Source organism: Salminus brasiliensis, chromosome 19 (genome assembly GCF_030463535.1).
Source record: "Salminus brasiliensis chromosome 19, fSalBra1.hap2, whole genome shotgun sequence".
In the NCBI taxonomy this organism is placed as follows: Eukaryota; Metazoa; Chordata; class Actinopteri; order Characiformes; family Bryconidae; genus Salminus; species Salminus brasiliensis.
Window position 1 is genome coordinate 505,165 of NC_132896.1, and position 19,887 is coordinate 525,051.

Here is a 19,887-nt window from a genome sequence, read left to right on the forward strand (position 1 = left end):
TAACACACTCCTACTGTTTAACACTCCTGCTGTAACACACTCCTGCTGTAACACACTCCTACTGTTTAACACTCCTGCTGTAACACACTCCTGCTGTAACACACTCCTACTGTTTAACACACCTGCTGTAACACACTCCTACTGTTAAACACTAGTTCTGTTTAACACTACTGCCCTCTAACACACTCCTGCTATAACACACTCCTGATGTAACACACTCCTACTGTAACACACTCCTTCCGTTTAACACTCCTGCTGTAACACACTCCTACTGTTTAACACTCCTGCTGTAACACACTCCTACTGTTTTACACTCCTGCTGTAACACACTCCTACTGTTAAACACTACTTCTGTTTAACACTCCTGCCCTCGAACACACTCCTGCTATAACACACTCCTGATGTAACACACTCCTACTGTAACACACTCCTTCCGTTTAACACTCCTGCTGTAACACACTCCTACTGTTTAACACTCCTGCTGTAACACACTCCTACTGTTTAACACTACTTTGGTGAACGCTTCTGCACTTTAACACACTCCAACACACTCTACTGGTTAACACCCCTGCCCTCTAACACACTCCTACTGCTTAACACTCCTACACTTCAACACACACCCTTTTGACTCTCACTCTCATTCTCTCACTCACTCTCACACTTGCTCTCATTATCTCACTCACTCTCTCTCTCACTCATTCACTCTCATAGTCACTCTCACTCTCTCTCACTCTCTCTAATGCTCTTTCTCTTCTTTCCTCCTATCCTATCCTGTATTCCTCTCTCTCTCTCTCTCTCTCTCTCTTTCTCTCTCACTCTCTCCTGACGCTGTAATGGTAAGTAAACAGGTCACTAATCAGAGGTAATAAACTTTTTAGAGTTTAAAAAGACAGTTTGTAGTTGTTTACAGTTTTCTCACTGACCCCTCACTGACCTGCTGTCTGTCCACAGGTGAGAGTTAAAGCTCCAGCAGCATCACTCTGAGTGCGCAACCTGTCAGAGGAGAGTGTCAGGAGTGTGCGCTTACCGTGGGAGTGTCGAGTCTTGCTGCACAAACACACACGGCCGAGAGACTGTCAGCACGAGACACACACAGTCGTCTTCTTCTCCTGTGGAGCGAGTCCTGGTCCTGTAGAACACTCCACAGTGCTGAAGCCTATATACGCTGGGCTTCGGCTGCTGACCGTGTAGGAGGCCTAATTGTGCACCGACAGCCAATCAGCCGCCAGAGATGCGCCCGTCAGCCAATCGGTAGTGCTCCCTCGGGTACGCTTTATGATAAGGTCTATGACAGATGATGACATCACTGCTCAGCCAGTAAAGCCCATTCAGAAAATCAGAAGCCTTTCCAGCTCTTTGATGTTCTGCATCTGCATCTGCGTCAACATCTGCATCTGCATCTGCAGGGGTGCTACTGCGTTTACAGAGTCAATAAAGTCAGTACTGACAGTCACCACCCTGAGTTCCTCATGCTCCACTCCAGAAGTGGCTGCATGAATGAAGTGTAAATGAGAGGACTTCTGCAGAGAGCGCTCAGGAGCAGCGTCATCTGCTGGGGAGAGAAGAGACCAGCAGGGAGGAGCAGCTTCAGCACCACGCTCAGTGCTGTGAAAAGGCCTTCTTTTATATGATGACCTCAGCACTAATAGAACACTATATACCACTATAAATAAAAATACCGCCAACTGAACATCAGCAAGACATTATACAGTCTTGTGCAAATGTTTGGACACCTAAGTATTGCAAAGGTTCACTTTTTGAGGAGGGTTGGTGCACTGTTGCAAGTTCTGTGCAGCGTTGCCAAGTTCAACAGTACCTGGATCCGATGCTTCGCCCTAGCTAAGTCTGCTCACTCTGCAGCTGTCTTTGCAAGATGACAGGGCTCCTCATTCAGAACGAGCCCGGCTGACTGAAATCTTGAGGAGGTCTAAGCTCTATCCACACCACTACAAGTGAACCATAAGTATCTGCAGTTATCCTGGACTGTGTACAGGACTCAGCAGAACAGGCCTCCACTGAGGCAGTCCTGCTGTTTTGGAGTTGTTAGCTCTGTACAGCAGTAGCTCATTAGTAGTGGGACTACTTTTTGGTGGAAGGATCTGACAGTATTGAAGCATTAAAGCAGATTCTCTGGTTTGTATTCCTTTATTTTGTAAAAACTCTTCGAGGTCGTGTGTTATTGTGAATATTATCATGGCTGTGATGATGATGTTATTTGTGACACACTCCCTATGGCTTTCTATTGCTGGAACAACCTTGCAGGGTTCAGAAGGTGGTGTGTTTACCACAGGGTAAGATAAGCACTATTCTTTTTGACCCCATAGAGAAACACTGCTCAGGCCCTTATCTGAGCATAGTGTAGATTCCCGAATGACAACAAGACTTCTGTGGTCTCTGGATGCTTCCTGAGGATTAGTGGTCTGGGTGAGAGCAGGTCTGTTGGATCAGGCCAACCAGCACCAGTCATTTATACTGCTGGCCTGAAAGTCTGAAAAGCTGAAAGTCTCAGCAGTGATGTGTGAGTGTTTAACACAGGGAGAGTGGAAAATTAGAGCGTGAAGGTAGAGTGGAGTGGAGAGTGGCATTAAGAAACCAGTTCCAGTCGTAGTTCTTGTACTGAGAGATGCTGGATGGCCCAGAATCTCCACTGCAGTTCTGCACTGTTAAAACTATAAGATCCTGGAGGAACTTGAGGAGGTTCTTCAGTTTAAAACTTGAGGAACCTTAAAGGAACCTTTGTCTTCTAAAATCCTTTTCTTGAAGATTCCTCAAAGCACCTTAAAAAAAACATCCACAGTTTCAAACGGAAGAACCTGCAAACTGTGTAAGAGTGTAGAAGTCGCTCAGTGGATCTTCAGTAGATGTTGGAGCTGCTGCTTGTGTTCTTCTAGTCCAGTAGAGTGTTGGACTGATACTTTGACTCTACTGCATGCCATTCCAACACAAGCTGCTGAAGGGTGGCATTTAACCCTTATAGGGCAGTGAAATCGCTGCTTACCCGTTCACCTACATCAAAGTGAATAAAGTTTATTTGTCTATTAATGAATGAACTTTTAATTACGGTCAGGCAGTGGACAGCACCCGCTGATGTGGAGAGCTCTTCATCTCATTAGCTTCCGCTCTGTCTCAGGGCGCACCCTTAACCTCAGAGGAAATGGGCTGTAATGGTTTGAGTGTCAGCATCCATCAGACACCCACCAGCTGGGCGTGGAGCTGGACGTTCCATTACATCACCGGCTCAGACAGGAGACCAGATCCAGCTCAGTTCCTGATTCTCATCTCTGGGTGTGATTTGATTGTGTCGTGTTGATTCAGCTCCTGGACTGTAGATGCTTCTCACTTCTCTCTCTCTCTCCTCTCTCCTCTCACTCTCTCTCTATCCCCTCTCCTCTCACTCCTCTCTCTCCTCTCACTCCTCTCTTTCTCTCCTCTCTCCTCTCACTCCTCTCTCTCTCACTCCTCTCTCCTCTCTCTCCCCTCTCCTCTCACTCCTCTCTCTCCTCTCACTCCTCTCTTTCTCTCCTCTCTCCTCTCACTCCTCTCTCTCTCTCCTCTCTCCTCTCACTCCTCTCTCTCTCTCCTCTCTCCTCTCACTCTCTCTCTCTCCCCTCTCCTCTCACTCCTCTCTCTTCTCTCTCTCTCTCTTCTCATTCCTCTCACTCCTCTCTTTCTCTCCTCTCTCCTCTCTCCTCTCACTCTCTCTCCTCTCCTCTCACTCCTCTCTCTCTCACTCCTCTCTCCTCTCACTCTCTCTCTCTCTCCTCTCTCCTCTCTCCTCTCACTCTCTCTCTCTCTCTTCTCGTACTCCTCTCTCTTCTCTCTCTCTCTTCTCATTCCTCTCACTCCTCTCTCTCTCTCTCCTCTCTCCTCTCTCCTCTCACTCTCTCTCCTCTCCTCTCACTCCTCTCTCTCTCTCTCCTCTCTCCTCTCTCCTCTCACTCTCTCTCCTCTCCTCTCACTCTCTCTCTCTCCCCTCTCCTCTCACTCCTCTCTCTCTCTCCCCTCTCCTCTCACTCCTCTCTCTCTCTCTCTCTCTCCTCTCTCCTCTCACTCTCACTCTCTCCCCTCTCCTCTCACTCCTTTCTCTCTCTCTCTCTCTCTCCTCTCTCCTCTCACTCTCTCTCTCTCCCCTCTCCTCTCACTCCTCTCTCTCTCTCCTCTCTCCTCTCACTCTCTCTCCCCTCTCCTCTCACTCCTCTCTCTCTCTCCTCTCTCCTCACTCTCTCTCCTCTCTCCTCTCACTCCTCTCTCTCTTCCTCTCTCCTCTCACTCCTCTCTCCTCTCACTCTCTCTCCTCTCTCCTCTCACTCCTCTCTCTCTCTCCTCTCTCCTCTCACTCCTCTCTCTCTCTCCTCTCTCCTCTCACTCCTCTCTCTTCTCTCTCTCTCTCCTCTCATTCCTCTCACTCCTCTCTCTCTCTCTCTCTTCTCGTACTCCTCTCACTCCTCTCTCTCTCATCTCACTCCTCTCTCTCTCTCCTCTCACTCCTTTCACTCCTCTCTCTCTCTCTCTTCTCGTACTCCTCTCTTTTCTCTCTCTCTTCTCATTCCTCTCTAATCTTGCTCTTCTCTCTCCTCTCACTTTCTCACTCCTCTCACTTCTCTCACTTCTCTCTCTCCTCTCTCTTCTCTCACAACTGTGTACACTCTGCCTGCCCGTGTACACTCTGTAGGAAGCTCTGAGAGAAGGATTTTGAAAGTGCATCTGAGAGCTCTGATATGACTCAGACTGCGTCCATTTGAGAAATGAAGATCGACGCTGGCACGACGCCACTGTCCCAGCTGGACTGTCCAAACCATAACTCACACACACACATATGTAATGTACACTGTGTGTGTGTGTGTGTGCGCGTTTCTAATTTGTAAGTGGTTTAGTAAAATAATATTGTCAGAAATGCAATAATGTGGGCCTGCAGTTCTGCCACCAGTTTCACTGAACTACATTAATAAATATATGAATCAATGCATGGGTGGACAAATCAGTGGATGGATGGATGGATTAGTAAATGAATGGGTGGATGAATGAATGGATGGATGGATGGGTGGATGGATGGGTGGATGGATAGGTGGGTGGAGCTTACACTAGTTTATATTTAGGAGTCGTTAGGGGTGTTTCAGTCCGGACAGTTCTTTGGAAGATATTTAATACAGATGATTTCCATAACTCGTAAAGAGAAGTCTTAAAGGCAGAGTGTATCTAAGAGCTACAGAGGGCTGAAGGTTTATGAAGGGGGGCTCGGGGCAGTGATCACATGCTGGAGGCAGAGGATTGGCTCTTTACTGGATGAACGCAGGCGCGCCGTTTGAGTTGCAGAGTGTCGCCATCTAGCGGGCACATGTGTTAGCACCATGTTTAACAGCGATGCCTTCACTGAGGGGTTGTGACCAGCGCTCTTCTGTGTTCCAGAAATCACTAAAATCAGTAAAACCTCTCAAAGGAAAGGTGAGTAAGTCTGACCGCTCATTACCCACAGATCCGAGCACGTGCACTGTCCCTCCGCCGCACGCGGGCCCTGGATTAGCCACGCCCACTCTGAGCTCGGCTGCTTCGGTCTGAAGGAGCAGCAGCAGGAAGAGGAGTCGATCCGAGAGCGAGCAGCAGCGCGAAGATGGTGAGGAAAGAAGCCCAGAATTAAAGTTTATTGCCTGAAACCTGCGCTGTAGAGTCGGGCTGAGCTCTGCCTGCGGGCTCTGAGGCCAAGCGCAGCGGGGCTGACCGTGTCTGTGTGCGTTAAATAGTTTTATAGAGGAAAACCGGCCGGACCGTGAGTAAGCGTTTACAGTGGGGTTAGCTTAGCTTAGCTTCGGTTAGCCTAGCTTAGCCTAGCTTAGCCTAGCCTAGCCTAGTGTAGTGCAGTGTAGTGTAGTTCGCGCTGGTTGGTAATACAGCAGGTTAACAGCGACGCGCTGATCAATTACTGAAGCTTTCAGTTGTTTATATTCATTTATTCATTTCTCAATCTAAACACACATTTATCTAAGATGATTTAGCACCAGTTTAACCCCTTTACTCACTTCAGGCTGTAAGCAGAGCTCTGGTTTATTCAGTAGCTTTGTTAGCCATCAGTTCCGTTCAGCTCTGCTTTCACTTTCGACCTCCAACACTGACTGATCAATTATTCTCTGACTGATCAATTATTCTCTGACTGATCAGTTATTCGCTGACTGATCAGTTATTCACTGACTGATCAGTTATTCACTGACTGATCAGTTATTCACTGACTGATCAGTTCAACGCTGACTGATCAGTTATTCGCTGACTGATCAGTTATTCGCTGACTGATCAGTTCAACACTGATCAGTTCAACACTGACTGATCAATTATTCTCTGACTGATCAGTTATTCGCTGACTGATCAGTTATTCGCTGACTGATCAGTTCAACGCTGACTGATCAGTTATTCGCTGACTGATCAGTTATTCGCTGACTGATCAGTTCAACGCTGACTGATCAGTTATTCGCTGACTGATCAGTTCAACACTGATCAGTTCAACACTGACTGATCAGTTATTCGCTGACTGATCAGTTATTCGCTGACTGATCAGTTCAACACTGACTGATCAATTATTCTCTGACTGATCAGTTATTCGCTGACTGATCAGTTATTCGCTGACTGATCAGTTCAACACTGATCAGTTCAACGCTGACTGATCAGTTATTCGCTGACTGATCAGTTATTCGCTGACTGATCAGTTCAACGCTGACTGATCAGACTGGATCCGATACTCACTGATTCATTAAACTAGATCGATCATCAGACAGGATGCTTTATTCCCTGAACACTCAGACTCGGCTGAAACTGCAGTTCTTCATAAAGTTCTCTGCTTCACTCCTGAGGCAGACACCTGCTCCCCATCCGATGGAGTCTACCCCCCTCCCACAGCCCGGGAAGGTTTTACGCTGGCATCGTGGTGAGGAGGCTGTGAGAGTGTGTCCGTGAGGTCCGGTACTGGTGTTGGGTGATTAGTTCTGCCTCACCAAAAAGGATTGGATGGAGCTCCATCACTCCAGATATCCCCACAGCCCAGGGCTTTATGAAACTACGCACCCAGCGCTACCTCCAGTCACACGGCTCAGTTCTGCTCTCTGTAGTGAAGCTTGCAGTTGTTCTGGGTTTGGTGTTGATGCTGTCTGCAGCGCGCCCAGCGGAGCTCAGCCCGGTGTCCATCTGTTTCCTCCAGACTTCATCTCTGTGGTTTATTTGTATATGATGTGAAATGATACCGCTGACCTCTAATTACCAGTCTGAAGTGACTGTCTGAATTTTTTTTCCTCCACAGTTTCGAAACCAGTATGATAATGATGTCACTGTCTGGAGTCCTCAGGTAAAGATGGTCCTCACTTTCTCTGCCTTTCTAATGAGCTGTTTCAGTGTCGCGCAAAGCACGTGGCCATGTTCCTCATGACGTGTGGTGTTCTCGCAGGGACGGATCCATCAGATCGAGTATGCGATGGAGGCCGTGAAGCAGGGATCTGCCACTGTGGGGCTCAAGTCGCGCTCTCACGCCGTTCTGGTGGCTTTAAAGGTATTTATCACTGTGTTTGTCAACAAGTTTCAGTTAGGAAAATCTTATTTACCAAAGCGAACGGTTTGGTACAGGCAGCTGCACAGAGAACGAACAGTACGCACTATAGCGGTAAATATGGTCATTTCACAAGCACACGTGCCACCCACAAACCTTAAGCTGTGAGCTGTTGAATTTCCATGTTATTGTTTGTACTGTAGTGGTTTAGGAGTATTGCTAGGGTGACTGTAGTCTTATTTCCCCCCCTTACCATTCTCTCTCTCTCTCTCTCTCTCTCTCTCTCTTTCTCTTTCTCTTTCTCTTTCTATCTCTCTCTCTCTCTCTCTCTCTCTATCATATCTGTTTTTCAGCAGACATTTTCCTAAATCCAGCCTCCACTAGCTAGTATTTCTACTTCTGCTCTTCTAGTTAATAACTAAAGGATGGGAATGTTAACGTGTGTGTTTACTCTGTTTCAGAGAGCGCAGTCTGAGTTAGCTGCCCATCAGAAGAAAATCCTCCATGTCGATAGCCACATCGGCATTTCTATTGCTGGACTGACCGCTGACGCTCGGCTGCTGTGGTAAGGTTTTATTTCTTTAGCCATGTATTATTTGCAATGTAAACAGTGGTGGGTTATATAATATAAGCCAGACCCTGGCCCTGATTTGTAACTCTAAAATATTATTTAGGCTAAAGATGACATTTTTTAGGGATGTGGATGATGATTGGGCCGGGGCCAATATCAGGATCGCCAAATCCCATGAACATTATCACTGTAATATTGTTTAAATTCATTTTCTGCCTCATGGTCATGAAGGGTTTCATGAGTGTGTATGAAGTGCAGTTAGGAGGAAGCTTAATGGAATATACATTTAAAAAAACAAAATGATAAGAGTTTAGTTATTAAGGCAGACTGATCTCTCATACCTTGCTTTTTCAGCAACTTCATGCGTCAGGAGTGTCTGGACTCCAGATTTGTGTTTGACAGGCCTCTTCCTGTGTCTCGCCTCGTCTCGCTCATCGGGAGCAGTATCCTTCACTTTCACTAACTCGCAGTGCAGTGATTCTGAGTTGGACGGCAGCTGGATAAGGCAGTTCTGTAATATTGCCCCACTGTTGCTGTTGGAAATCTCCTGATATTTACATTTCATATTGCATATAAATGTTGTTTTTGTTTGTTTGTTTTTAGCAAAAGTTGTTTTTACCTTCCAACTGGTCTCCAGTTTCCATCCCTGAAGCATAAGTAGAATTATGGCAGATTAGCAGTAGAATAATATTGAAGCTAAAGTTGAGTGGTTTTTATCGTGGTTTTAAAGTGTAAAATCAGGTGAGATTTTAGTGGATTTTTGATTTCTCCTCTTCTCTTAAAATGATACAGTCTTACTTGGTACTGCAAACAGACAAAAACACATTTAGATAATTTTTTAATTTAATTTAGTTTGCTTTTTTATTTTACACAAAATAGGAAATCATTCAATAAAAAAACTGGTGCAAATGGAAACTGCTTTTGTCGATCCGATCTGCTGTTTTTAACGAGGATATTATGGCCATAATCTTGATTATGTATTAAATGCATCACTAAAAAAATTGCAAAAAGTAAATCGCAGCGTGTCTGTCGGACTGTATTTCACCCTGCATTAAGTGCGGTCTGACCAGTGAAATTTAGTTGGTGTGCTTTAATCACTGCAGGGTGAAGATAACCAGATTTAGAGAATTAAAACCCAACCAGGTCTGAAAACTTTGACACTGTGAATTAAACTATAAATTTTTTTTTAAAAAGCTTCAGCATTTCTGATGATCTCTCTGACGTTTCCTTATGCTGTGAATCAGAAACCCAGATTCCTACACAGCGGTACGGGCGCAGGCCGTATGGCGTCGGCCTCCTGATCGCAGGTTATGATGTGAGTGCACGTGAACAAGCTCTAAGCAGAGTACAGTGAGAAATATCCAGGTTTCAAATGAAAAGTTAAAAAGTGATGAATGAACAGTGTGTTGTCTTTGTGCATTTAGGACATGGGACCCCACATCTTCCAGACCTGCCCCTCCGCTAATTATTTTGACTGCAAGGCCATGTCCATTGGCGCCCGCTCACAGTCAGCCCGCACGTACCTGGAGAGACACATGGAAGGCTTCTCTGACTGTAGGGTCACCATCACTGTTACACACACCAGCACATACTGTTATTATTACATCCTGCTATCGACTCGTGGTGGTTCAGTATTGTGGATTACTGTGAAGGAACTTACCAACACTGATGTCTTTACAGTGGTGGTGAATTGAACCAGGTGTTGGTCGCCATGACTACAGAAACACCTTGCCTTATGTTGTAATTCATTCCAAGACTCGCAACTTAAGTTGAATAAACCTTAAAACGAAAAACTACCTAGACCACCCCCCCATATAAATGCATAAACCCCATAACCTCACTAGTAGAAGAAGTCATTAGATAGATAGCTCAGTTTTACTCTTTCATTTTAATAAAGTTGTACATTTTAATGGATGCTATAGTAAACAAATACATTCTACATGTACCTGATGGGTGACAGTGATGTGCTCAGTAGACCGCCGGAAGTGGCAGGGTATCTGTATAGCCGTTACGTTTCCTATCCAAACCCACCAGTGCAGCTACACAAGTTTTATATGGATTGATGATGATGATGAAGGTAAAATAGTGAAGAATCTCAACTAATACAGTTTTCTTTAGGTACTACTTTTTGTAGCCGCACTACACCCTGCAGCATGTATCCCTCCACCATTTCAATGATATGAGGCGTTTTAGACCCAGTGTATTCAGAACCATTCAGTGTATTAGTTTGGTGAGGGAGCTTTTGAAGGCATTAACCCTGAATATACTCATGGTGGTGGTGCAGGTGTTCTACAAGATTCTGATGGTGGTTGTTTTGTCCTCAGGTAACCTGAACGAGCTGGTGAGGCACGGCCTGTGCGCGCTCAGAGAGACCCTCCCTGCTGAACAGGATCTCACCACCAAGGTCTAGAAAAATCTCCTCCTCACTGTCTTCAGAAATGCAGGGTCCTGCAGTGCAGCGAGACTCAGACAGCTTTGTGTGTTTTCAGAACGTCTCGATTGGAATCATGGGGAAGGACATGGAGTTCACCATCTATGACGATGACGATGTTGCTCCTTTCCTTGAAGGATTAGAGGAGAGGCCTCAGAGGAAGGTAAAGTGTCCTTTCAGTCCAGCTTTATTTTGTATCTTGCTTTTCTGTATAAGCTGAAAACTGGGACTCACGGACACAGCTGGCTGTGACATCACTGGGAGCCGGGACGTCACAGTGACTGAGCTAACAGTTAGACAGCTGTGCCGCTCAGGAACCCGCACTGTTAAAAATGTTAACGATTGACAAACTAAGCAGCGGGACACTTCACTTGCAGTTCAGTTAATCGGAGCTAATTCTGCTCTCTCTGATGAAACATGCAGTTGGTCAGTGTTCTAGAAGTAATGCTTAAAAAAAAATAAGCCTCACTATATGTCCAAATGTTTGTGGACACCCCTTCTAGTCCCTGTAGAGTAGTGCTGCCAATAGAATAGGACTCTCTGGAGCAGATCAACATCAACCTATTGGCACCATGCTGCCTAATGTCAGGTGTGGGCTAGAGGGAATGATGGTGGTGGAGCTCCATCCAGTACTTTTGGGTTAGGGTGGTGATCATCCAACATCCTGACCTCACTAGTGCTGAAGAAGTCTTCCCTGGACAGTAGAGACAGTTACTCCAACAAAAGCAGGAGAAACGTTTTAATACCATGAATGAGCAGGTGTCCCAATACTTTTGTCTGCATAGTGCGTTTCCATACGTTTTGTGACGATTTCTGCTTTATGCCGATCAGAATTTAGCACACATCAGACTGGAGATTAGAACATGTTGAACTCAACAACCTTTTTATTGATGAATCGAAACTTGCAGCAGAGTTTTGAGGGATGTGTTACATAAAGAACTTTATTGCAGAATGTGATGGAAGTGAAGAAGTCTTTTAATTATTGAATTAATTAAGCACTCAGAAAAGAACGTGGTGTCTGTGATGTGTTTAATGTCCTTGTATAGCTCTCTGTTGATCCCTGGTATGAGAACACCAGAGCTGATGGACTGTGGATTGTGTAACGGACCAGAGCTCTGTCTGTTGCAGGTGGCTCAGCCAGCAGATGATGCTCCTCCAGCTGCATCTGATGAACCCATGGAGCACTGAGGAGAGACGCCGCTGAACCAAAAGAGGAGCTACAACATTTATCCTGAGTAAAATAAACCTGTATCAACAGTAACTGTACTGCTTTGACTTTCTATCGGCATAGAGTTCCATTCAATAAATGTCTTTTTCTGAAAAGCTGTTTGTGCTTTGATGAGAGCTGCAGTCTGAGCTAACCCTGAGGAACTCGTCACAGAGGATCAGTTTTACACTTAAACAGGGCTGAGTTTCCCCAAACGCATCTCGGCACGAGGGTGATTCTAAGGGCGTTTTCACCTGTAGTTGGTAACGGGTTTGAGAAGTCGCAGCGGTTCCTCGCGGTCTGGTTTGTTTTCACATGGAGAAAAATCCAAGCTTACCAACACGTCATAACAAACCATGTGACAGCGTTCTCTTCGCTGATTGGTCAGACCTGTCTGGGGTGGAGTGATAAAGTAAGTACAGGGAGAAGGTCCTGTGTTCTGGACTAATGCAGATTTCTGTGCAGTGTAACAGGTAGCAGCGGCAGAGAGGCATCGGCTCAGAGCTGTAGTGATGATCTGGGCCGTGGGGCAGGGTAACATCTGGCTACAGGAGCCATTTAGCGCAAACCTGTGGAGTACACCTGATGGTCGGGTCGGGTTCAGATCATGTTCTCACTACAAATGCACTGCTCCAGAGTTGGTTTAGGACTGGACTGAGACTACCTCTTCTCACAGGTCTGGGTGCAGTTACTGTGTTCTCACCTGCTCAAACAAATCATGCCAGGGGTCCGATCTAACCAGACTGAAATGGGCAGGAGTGGAAATGCCCTTAAAGGATCAGTTCCATAAAAATGAAATGATCATGATTCATCTCTGAACCAAGACTCGGGTACGATGTTTGGTAGATCACATGCTTCTTTAGTTTAGAGATGCTAATGACCGTGACTAAGTCTGAGTCCAGTGTTAGCAACATTAGCTTAGCATATCTCATTGTAAACTAAAGAAGCAGTTGTTTATTTTGTTGTTGTTTTTAGGATCATGTAGCAACTCTCTGACAGCATGAGCCTGTTAACTGCATTACTGCTAACTTGCATCATCTGTTACGTGATGTATTTGTAAAAATATAGTAATCAGTGTCTCAGCATTTCCCAGCGTGATCTAAATTTGGTCTGTCTTAAATCTGCACTCACTGCCTGGTTTAGGACGTTTGAGCAGGTTTCTCTCCTCGATACTGTCAGTCAGACACTACAGACGGGACTGGGCTCCTTAAGGCCCATGTAAGAAATGTGAACACTGTGAACTGACCATCATATCAGTCAGCAAAACTACACCAACCAGCCAAAACATTAAAACCTCCTGTATGTCGAGGGGTGGATCTACATAGGCAGTGAGTGAACAGTGAAGTCTTGAAGGTGATGAAGGTGCAGGAAAAATGGACAAGCATAAGAATCTGAGACACTTTGACCAGAACCAGACTGTGATGTTCTAGATAGACGACTGGATCAGAACATCAGGCAGGTCCTGTGGGGTGTACCCGGTCAGTACCTATCAAAAGTGCTTCAAGGAAGAAAACAGGTGAACCGGTGATCCTCATGGAGGTCCCGCCCACCTCACAATTCAAAGAATCTACTGCTAACGTTAGTCTTGGTGCCAGATAGCACAGGACACTTTCAGAGGTCTTGTGGAGTCCATGCCTTGATGGGTCAGAGATGGTGACAGGACAAGGGGGACCTACTCAATATTAGGGTTTTAATGTTATGGCTGATCCGTGTAAAACTACTGAAAATAAAATCTAATATCAGTTAATATCAGGTATCAGTGTTTAATCATTATCATCAGCTACAGTCTTCATACTGGTCAGGCCCTAATTTAAATAAATAAATAAATAAATAAATAAATAAATCAGGTGAAGTTTCATTCGGGTCGGTCGGTTACTCCAACCGCCTCGCTCTTGTTCTTCCGTCTTATCAGCCGGCTGCCTGAGAATGGAGTGTTCCAGGACTGGACTTCACTTTCAGGAGAAAGTTTGTGAACTGTTTTGTCGTCTGCTGCCTCCAGGCCCTTCATCAGCTCACCAGCCAGTTCTTCATCTTCACCATAGCCTTCAGTACCAACGTCTTCCTCATTATCAACACAGTCTTCATCAAAGTCACCGTGTACACTTTCACCGTCTGGGCTGTTCCCTCCATCTGCACATCCCTCTCCTCTGTCCTCGTACGTCCCTCTATCCAGCTCTCCGTCCATACCGGCGCGGTGGACCGTGCTGGACTGATGGTAATGGTTTCTGCAGCAGTGCTGATGCCACTCGCTCATCGTCTCCTCGGGGAACACCGTCCCGTCAGGGTAATCTGTTAAAGAGATACTCTGTTAGTCCTGGTCATGGTGCTAAAGACCCCAAGATTACCACTAGTGGCCCCTTATGATTATCAGGCCTCAGAACATTAAAGCAGCAGTATGCAAGACCTGGTATTTCTTGCTCCTGGGTTCCCCCTACAGTCGGGTAATGGAATTTGCACCACTAAAAAAGGACAGTTTTAAGAACCGTGACTGAAGGTGGAGCAGCATGTGGGCAGAGGCGGTAGAGTAACACTACAGGATTCTACACTAATATGACTCTATGGGTTCTGCCGCGTTACACAGCAGTTCTGGAGAGAGGTTCTCCTCCTGCAGCTCCACCACCAAACCTCCATAGTGCAGCAGCAGCAGCAGCGCTCCGGCCCGGAGTGGGAGTGACGGAGACGCCCTTCTCCCTGTTCCAGTCAGTGGAGCATCAGCCTGATCCTGAACCTGCTGATTGAAGGTGGAGCTGATACAGGGTGATGGTTTAAGGTGGAGCTGATACAGGATGATGATTTAAGGAGGAGCTGATACAGGATGATGGGTTAAGGTGGAGCTGATACAGGATGGTGGTTTAAGGAGTAGCTGATACAGGATGATGGGTTAAGGTGGAGCTGATACAGGATAATGGTTTAAGGTGGAGCTGATACAGGATGGTGGTTTAAGGAGGAGCTGATACAGGATGATGGGTTAAGGTGGAGCTGATACAGGATAATGGTTTAAGGTGGAACTGATACAGGATGGTGGTTTAAGGAGGAGCTGATACAGGATGATGGGTTAAGGTGGAGCTGATACAGGATAATGGTTTAAGGTGGAACTGATACAGGGTGATGGTTTAAGGTGGAGCTGATACAGGATGATGGTTTAAGGTGGAACTGATACAGGATGATGGTTTAAGGTGGAACTGATACAGGGTGATGGTTTAAGGTGGAGCTGATACAGGATGATTGTTTAAGGTGGAACTGATACAGGATGGTGGTTTAAGGTGGAGCTGATACAGGATGATGGTTTAAGGTGGAGCTGATACAGGATGATGGTTTAAGGTGGAGCTGATACAGGATGATGGTTTAAGGTGGAACTGATACAGGATGGTGGTTTAAGGAGGAGCTGATACAGGATGATGGGTTAAGGTAGAGCTGATACAGGATGGTGGTTTAAGGAGTAGCTGATACAGGATGATGGGTTAAGGTGGAGCTGATACAGGATGATGGTTTAAGGTGGAACTGATACAGGATGATGGTTTAAGGTGGAGCTGATACAGGATAATGGTTTAAGGTGGAGCTGATACAGGATGATGGTTTAAGGTGGAGCTGATACAGGATAATGGTTTAAGGTGGAGCTGATACAGGATGATGGTTTAAGGTGGAACTGATACAGGATGGTGGTTTAAGGTGGAACTGATACAGGATGGTGGTTTAAGGAGGAGCTGATACAGGATGATGGGTTAAGGTGGAGCTGATACAGGATAATGGTTTAAGGTGGAACTGATACAGGATGGTGGTTTAAGGAGGAGCTGATACAGGATGATGGGTTAAGGTGGAGCTGATACAGGATAATGGTTTAAGGTGGAACTGATACAGGATGGTGGTTTAAGGAGGAGCTGATACAGGATGATGGGTTAAGGTGGAGCTGATACAGGATAATGGTTTAAGGTGGAACTGATACAGGATAATGGGTTAACACACCTTCCAAATCATGCTCAAAGTAGGGGTCTGTGGCCCTCTGCTCTGGGGAAAACCCTTCCACCAGCCGGCCCTCCTGCATCACCCGGGTGATCTCCCTTAGCTGGAGCAGCAGTGCCTCCTCCTGATCTGCACTGACAGGAGCCGTCCTACACCACAGAGAAGTAGAGAAGTATGGTGTTGGTCCACTCTCAGCGCTGTGTTGATGGTAGTGTGTGTGGTGTTTGAATGAGTGTCAGGCACAGTGCTATCACAGCTAAGTGGAGAGGATGTGCAACAGATCAGCTACAGTCTCTGACTGAGATCAGCAAGGTGGAGCGACTAGGGTGGGGTGGCCAGTGAGTGTAGAAATGAATTGAACTGAGTTGAATTGAGAAGAACAGACCTTTCTGGGCTGCCACACTGAGCCTGGGCTCTGGACACTATTTTCTCCATCACTTCCTCCGTCTCCTTCAGCCTCTCCTGAAGCTGGCTGAGCTCAAAGTCCGCTGAGAAAACACCCACAAACAGCCGAGCACAGTCAGCACAGCTGTACTCAGTGACATTCTGGGTTAAAAATATTACAAGTAATGTGTTTAAAATACATTATAATACACATTATAATATTTTAATATACCCAAAATATTCACAATATGGACAAAAGTATTGGGACACCAGCTTATTCACTGTTTCTTCTGAAATCAAGGGTATTTAAAAGAGCTGATCCTGCTTCTGTTGGAGTAACTGTCTCTACTGTCCAGAGAAGAAGACTTTCTACTAGATTCTGGAGCAGCATAGGATTTGATTGCATTCAGTGACAAGAGCGTTAGTGAGGTCAGGATGTTGGATGATGATCACCACCCCACCTCATCATCCCCAACTCATCCCAAAAGTACTGGATGGAGCTCCTCCACCACCATCATTCCAGAGAACACAGCTCTTCCACTGCTCCACAGCTCCTCGATGCTGGAGGGCTTTATACCCCTCTAGCCCACGCCTGGCATTAGGCAGCATGGAGCCAGTGGGATAATGACAAGCTGCATGTGTGCTTTTGCACAGCTGTGTCAGCAATGGGTGCAACCTAAAATAGCTAAACACATTTGTAGTGTATGTGTAATGTATAATATAGTGGCTCATTGTTGTCAACATATTCTAAATGTGAGCAGTGAGTGAGGCTCTGAATGGACTGAATTCTTCAACCCATCCCAGCTCTGGAACTTACTGATTTTCCTCTTCATGTTCTCCGATCTCACAGCGGGGAACCTGTTCTCCTGAGGTTTGGTTGTTTTCCCTTTGGAGGTGATCTGTTCAACAACAAACAGCACTGAAGCCACAGCTCACAGGTTCAGAGTGGATCTGCTGATGTGGGGATTCGAAATGATCAGCACCTTAAAAATGATGTAAAGGATGTACAGCAGGATCCCAAACCCGTAAACCGGAATGATCTGTCCCGCCAGGTTGGACTTGCCTCCTGCTGCCGTACCGCCTTTAGCCCTGGCGATGGCCTCTGGGTTATGAGACCGTGAGAAATGGGCCCCGGACCCCCGCGCAGGCTCTGGAGCCGCCTTCCTGTGGAGCATCGGAGGGAAGTGTCCAGCAGACCCTGGGCATCAGAACACAGGAGAACCCAGCTCCTATTATTGCTCTTATTCCCCCTTCTACCATCTATTACCATCTATTACCCCCTTCTACCATCTATTACCCCCTTCTACCATCTATTACCATCTATTACCCCCTTCTACCATCTATTACCATCTATTACCCCCTTCTACCATCTATTACCATCTATTACCCCCTTCTACCATCTATTACCCCCTTCTACCATCTATTACCATCTATGACCCCCTTCTACCATCTATTACCATCTATTACCATCTATTACCCCCTTCTACCATCTATTACCCCCTTCTACCATCTATTACCATCTATTACCCCCTTCTACCATCTATTACCCCCTTCTACCATCTATTACCATCTATTACCCCCTTCTACCATCTATTACCATCTATTACCCCCTTCTACCATCTATTACCCCCTTCTACCATCTATTACCATCTATGACCCCCTTCTACCATCTATTACCATCTATTACCCCCTTCTACCATCTATTACCATCTATTACCCCCTTCTACCATCTATTACCATCTATGACCCCCTTCTACCATCTATGACCCCCTTCTACCATCTATGACCCCCTTCTACCATCTATTACCATCTATTACCCCCTTCTACCATCTATTACCATCTATTACCCCCTTCTACCATCTATTACCATCTATGACCCCCTTCTACCATCTATTACCATCTATTACTCCCTTCTACCATCTATTACCATCTATGACCCCCTTCTACCATCTATGACCCCTTCTACCATCTATTACCATCTATTACCCCCTTCTACCATCTATTACCATCTATGACCCCTTCTACCATCTATGACCCCCTTCTACCATCTATGACCCCCTTCTACCATCTATGACCCCTTCTACCATCTATGACCCCTTCTACCATCTATTACCATCTATTACCCCCTTCTACCATCTATTACCATCTATGACCCCCTTCTACCATCTATGACCCCTTCTACCATCTATTACCATCTATTACCCCCTTCTACCATCTATTACCATCTATGACCCCTTCTACCATCTATGACCCCCTTCTACCATCTATGACCCCCTTCTACCATCTATGACCCCTTCTACCATCTATGACCCCTTCTACCATCTATTACCATCTATGACCCCTTCTACCATCTATGACCCCCTTCTACCATCTATGACCCCTTCTACCATCTATGACCCCCTTCTACCATCTATGACCCCTTCTACCATCTATGACCCCCTTCTACCATCTATTACCATCTATTACCCCCTTCTACCATCTATTACCATCTATTACCCCCTTCTACCATCTATTACCATCTATGACCCCTTCTACCATCTATTACCATCTATTACCCCTCTTATTCTCTGATGCCACATGTCTTACTCTTCTATTTTCCTTTATAACATGTTCTACCCCTCTCTTACACCTCTGCTACTGGTCTCTACCCCCCACCCTATCATCCCTCTGTCACCCCTCTATTCCCCCTATCTATCAGATCCTACCCTCTGTTGAACACCCAACCCCTATACCCTCTCTACCCCTCTCTTACCCTCTCTAACCCCTCTCTTACCCCTCTTTACCCTTCTCTTACCCTCTCTACCCCTCTCTTACCCTCTCTCCCCCCTCTCTCCCCCCTCTCTTACCCCTCTCTTACCCTTCTCTTACCCTCTCTACCCTCTCTACCCCTCTCTTACCCCTCTTTACCCCTCTCTTACCCCTCTCTTACCCCTCTTTACCCTTCTCTTACCCTCTCTACCCCTCTCTTACCCCTCTCTTACCCCTCTTTACCCCTCTCTTACCCCTCTTTACCCCTCTCTTACCCCTCTCTTACCCTCTCTACCCTTCTCTTACCCCTCTTTACCCCTCTCTACCCCTCTCTACCCTTCTCTTACACCTCTTTACCCCTCTCTTACCCCTCTTTACCCTTCTCTTACCCTCTCTACCCCTCTCTTACCCCTCTTTACCCCTCTCTTACCCCTCTCTTACCCTCTCTACCCTTCTCTTACCCCTCTTTACCCCTCTCTTACCCTCTCTACCCTCTCTACCCCTCTCTTACCCCTCTCTTACCCCTCTTTACCCCTCTCTTACCCCTCTCTTACCCTCTCTACCCTTCTCTTACCCCTCTTTACCCCTCTCTTACCCTCTCTACCCTTCTCTTACCCCTCTCTAACCCCTCTCTTACCCTCTCCTTTGATCTCCTTGTTGTTGTTTACTCCGGCTCTCTGCAGCAGAAGCGCAACGCACAGCGCGACTCCGGAGAGCAGCGCGAGCTGCAGGAACGCCGGCATGACGGAGCAGCTTATAAACTAATAATAAAATAATAATAATAATCAGATAAATAATAACATTAACGGTCAGATGATGAAGATGATGAAGCTGATGATGCAGAGAGCTCGACGGAAATGCTGATGATGTAAAAATAAATGAAACGTGTTAAACCGGGACTCGCTGTGGAAACCGCTGTCACTGTATTTATTTATCAGTTAATTAATTACATTAATATAAAATTATCCAGATTAAAACAAACAGATAAAACTAAATAAAAATGTAAAATGTAAACACCGCGAGCTTAGCAACCATCGTCCCGCAGAGGGGGCGGAGCTTCCGGG

The 19,887-nt window shown here is 46.1% G+C and overlaps 2 protein-coding genes across 3 annotated transcripts; one reads left to right on the forward strand and one right to left on the reverse strand.

The window, feature by feature from the left end:
* The first annotated feature begins 5,541 nt into the window (after positions 1-5,541).
* Positions 5,542-11,847, forward strand: psma1 (proteasome 20S subunit alpha 1). The gene is made up of 10 exons (XM_072662883.1): positions 5,542-5,611; positions 7,280-7,324; positions 7,424-7,525; positions 7,984-8,087; positions 8,448-8,536; positions 9,338-9,408; positions 9,518-9,647; positions 10,418-10,497; positions 10,583-10,687; positions 11,653-11,847. The coding sequence occupies exons 1-10, from the start codon at positions 5,609-5,611 to the stop codon at positions 11,710-11,712; spliced, it is 789 nt and encodes a 262-aa protein (XP_072518984.1). The 5' UTR covers positions 5,542-5,608; the 3' UTR covers positions 11,713-11,847.
* Positions 11,848-13,480: 1,633 nt separating this feature from the next.
* Positions 13,481-19,875, reverse strand: ric3b (RIC3 acetylcholine receptor chaperone b). Of its 2 annotated transcripts, none has more exons than XM_072662881.1 (6): positions 19,461-19,875; positions 17,059-17,273; positions 16,893-16,974; positions 16,077-16,179; positions 15,695-15,840; positions 13,481-14,020 (listed from the first exon to the last, which is right to left on the reverse strand). In XM_072662881.1, the coding sequence occupies exons 1-6, from the start codon at positions 19,564-19,566 to the stop codon at positions 13,587-13,589; spliced, it is 1,086 nt and encodes a 361-aa protein (XP_072518982.1). In that variant the 5' UTR covers positions 19,567-19,875; the 3' UTR covers positions 13,481-13,586. The 2 variants fall into 2 exon arrangements, with proteins under 2 accessions (XP_072518982.1, XP_072518983.1); XM_072662882.1 differs by lacking the exon at positions 19,461-19,875 and adding an exon at positions 18,662-18,726.
* Positions 19,876-19,887: the final 12 nt, after the last annotated feature.

What these genes read in the sequence shown, in the direction of transcription:
- ric3b (XM_072662881.1), bottom strand. Translation starts at nt 19,566, where the DNA reads ATGCCGGCGTTCCTGCAGCTCGCGCTGCTCTCCGGAGTCGCGCTGTGC. An exon ending in CAAGGAGATCAAAGGAGAGG is followed by an intron (nt 17,274 to 19,460) that starts GTAAGAGAGGGG and finishes TCTGATGCCCAG; the next exon opens with GGTCTGCTGGACACTTCCCT. An exon ending in TCCTTTACATCATTTTTAAG is followed by an intron (nt 16,975 to 17,058) that starts GTGCTGATCATT and finishes GTTGTTGAACAG; the next exon opens with ATCACCTCCAAAGGGAAAAC.
- psma1 (XM_072662883.1), top strand. An exon ending in AACAGGATCTCACCACCAAG is followed by an intron (nt 10,498 to 10,582) that starts GTCTAGAAAAAT and finishes GTGTGTTTTCAG; the next exon opens with AACGTCTCGATTGGAATCAT. An exon ending in AGGAGAGGCCTCAGAGGAAG is followed by an intron (nt 10,688 to 11,652) that starts GTAAAGTGTCCT and finishes TGTCTGTTGCAG; the next exon opens with GTGGCTCAGCCAGCAGATGA.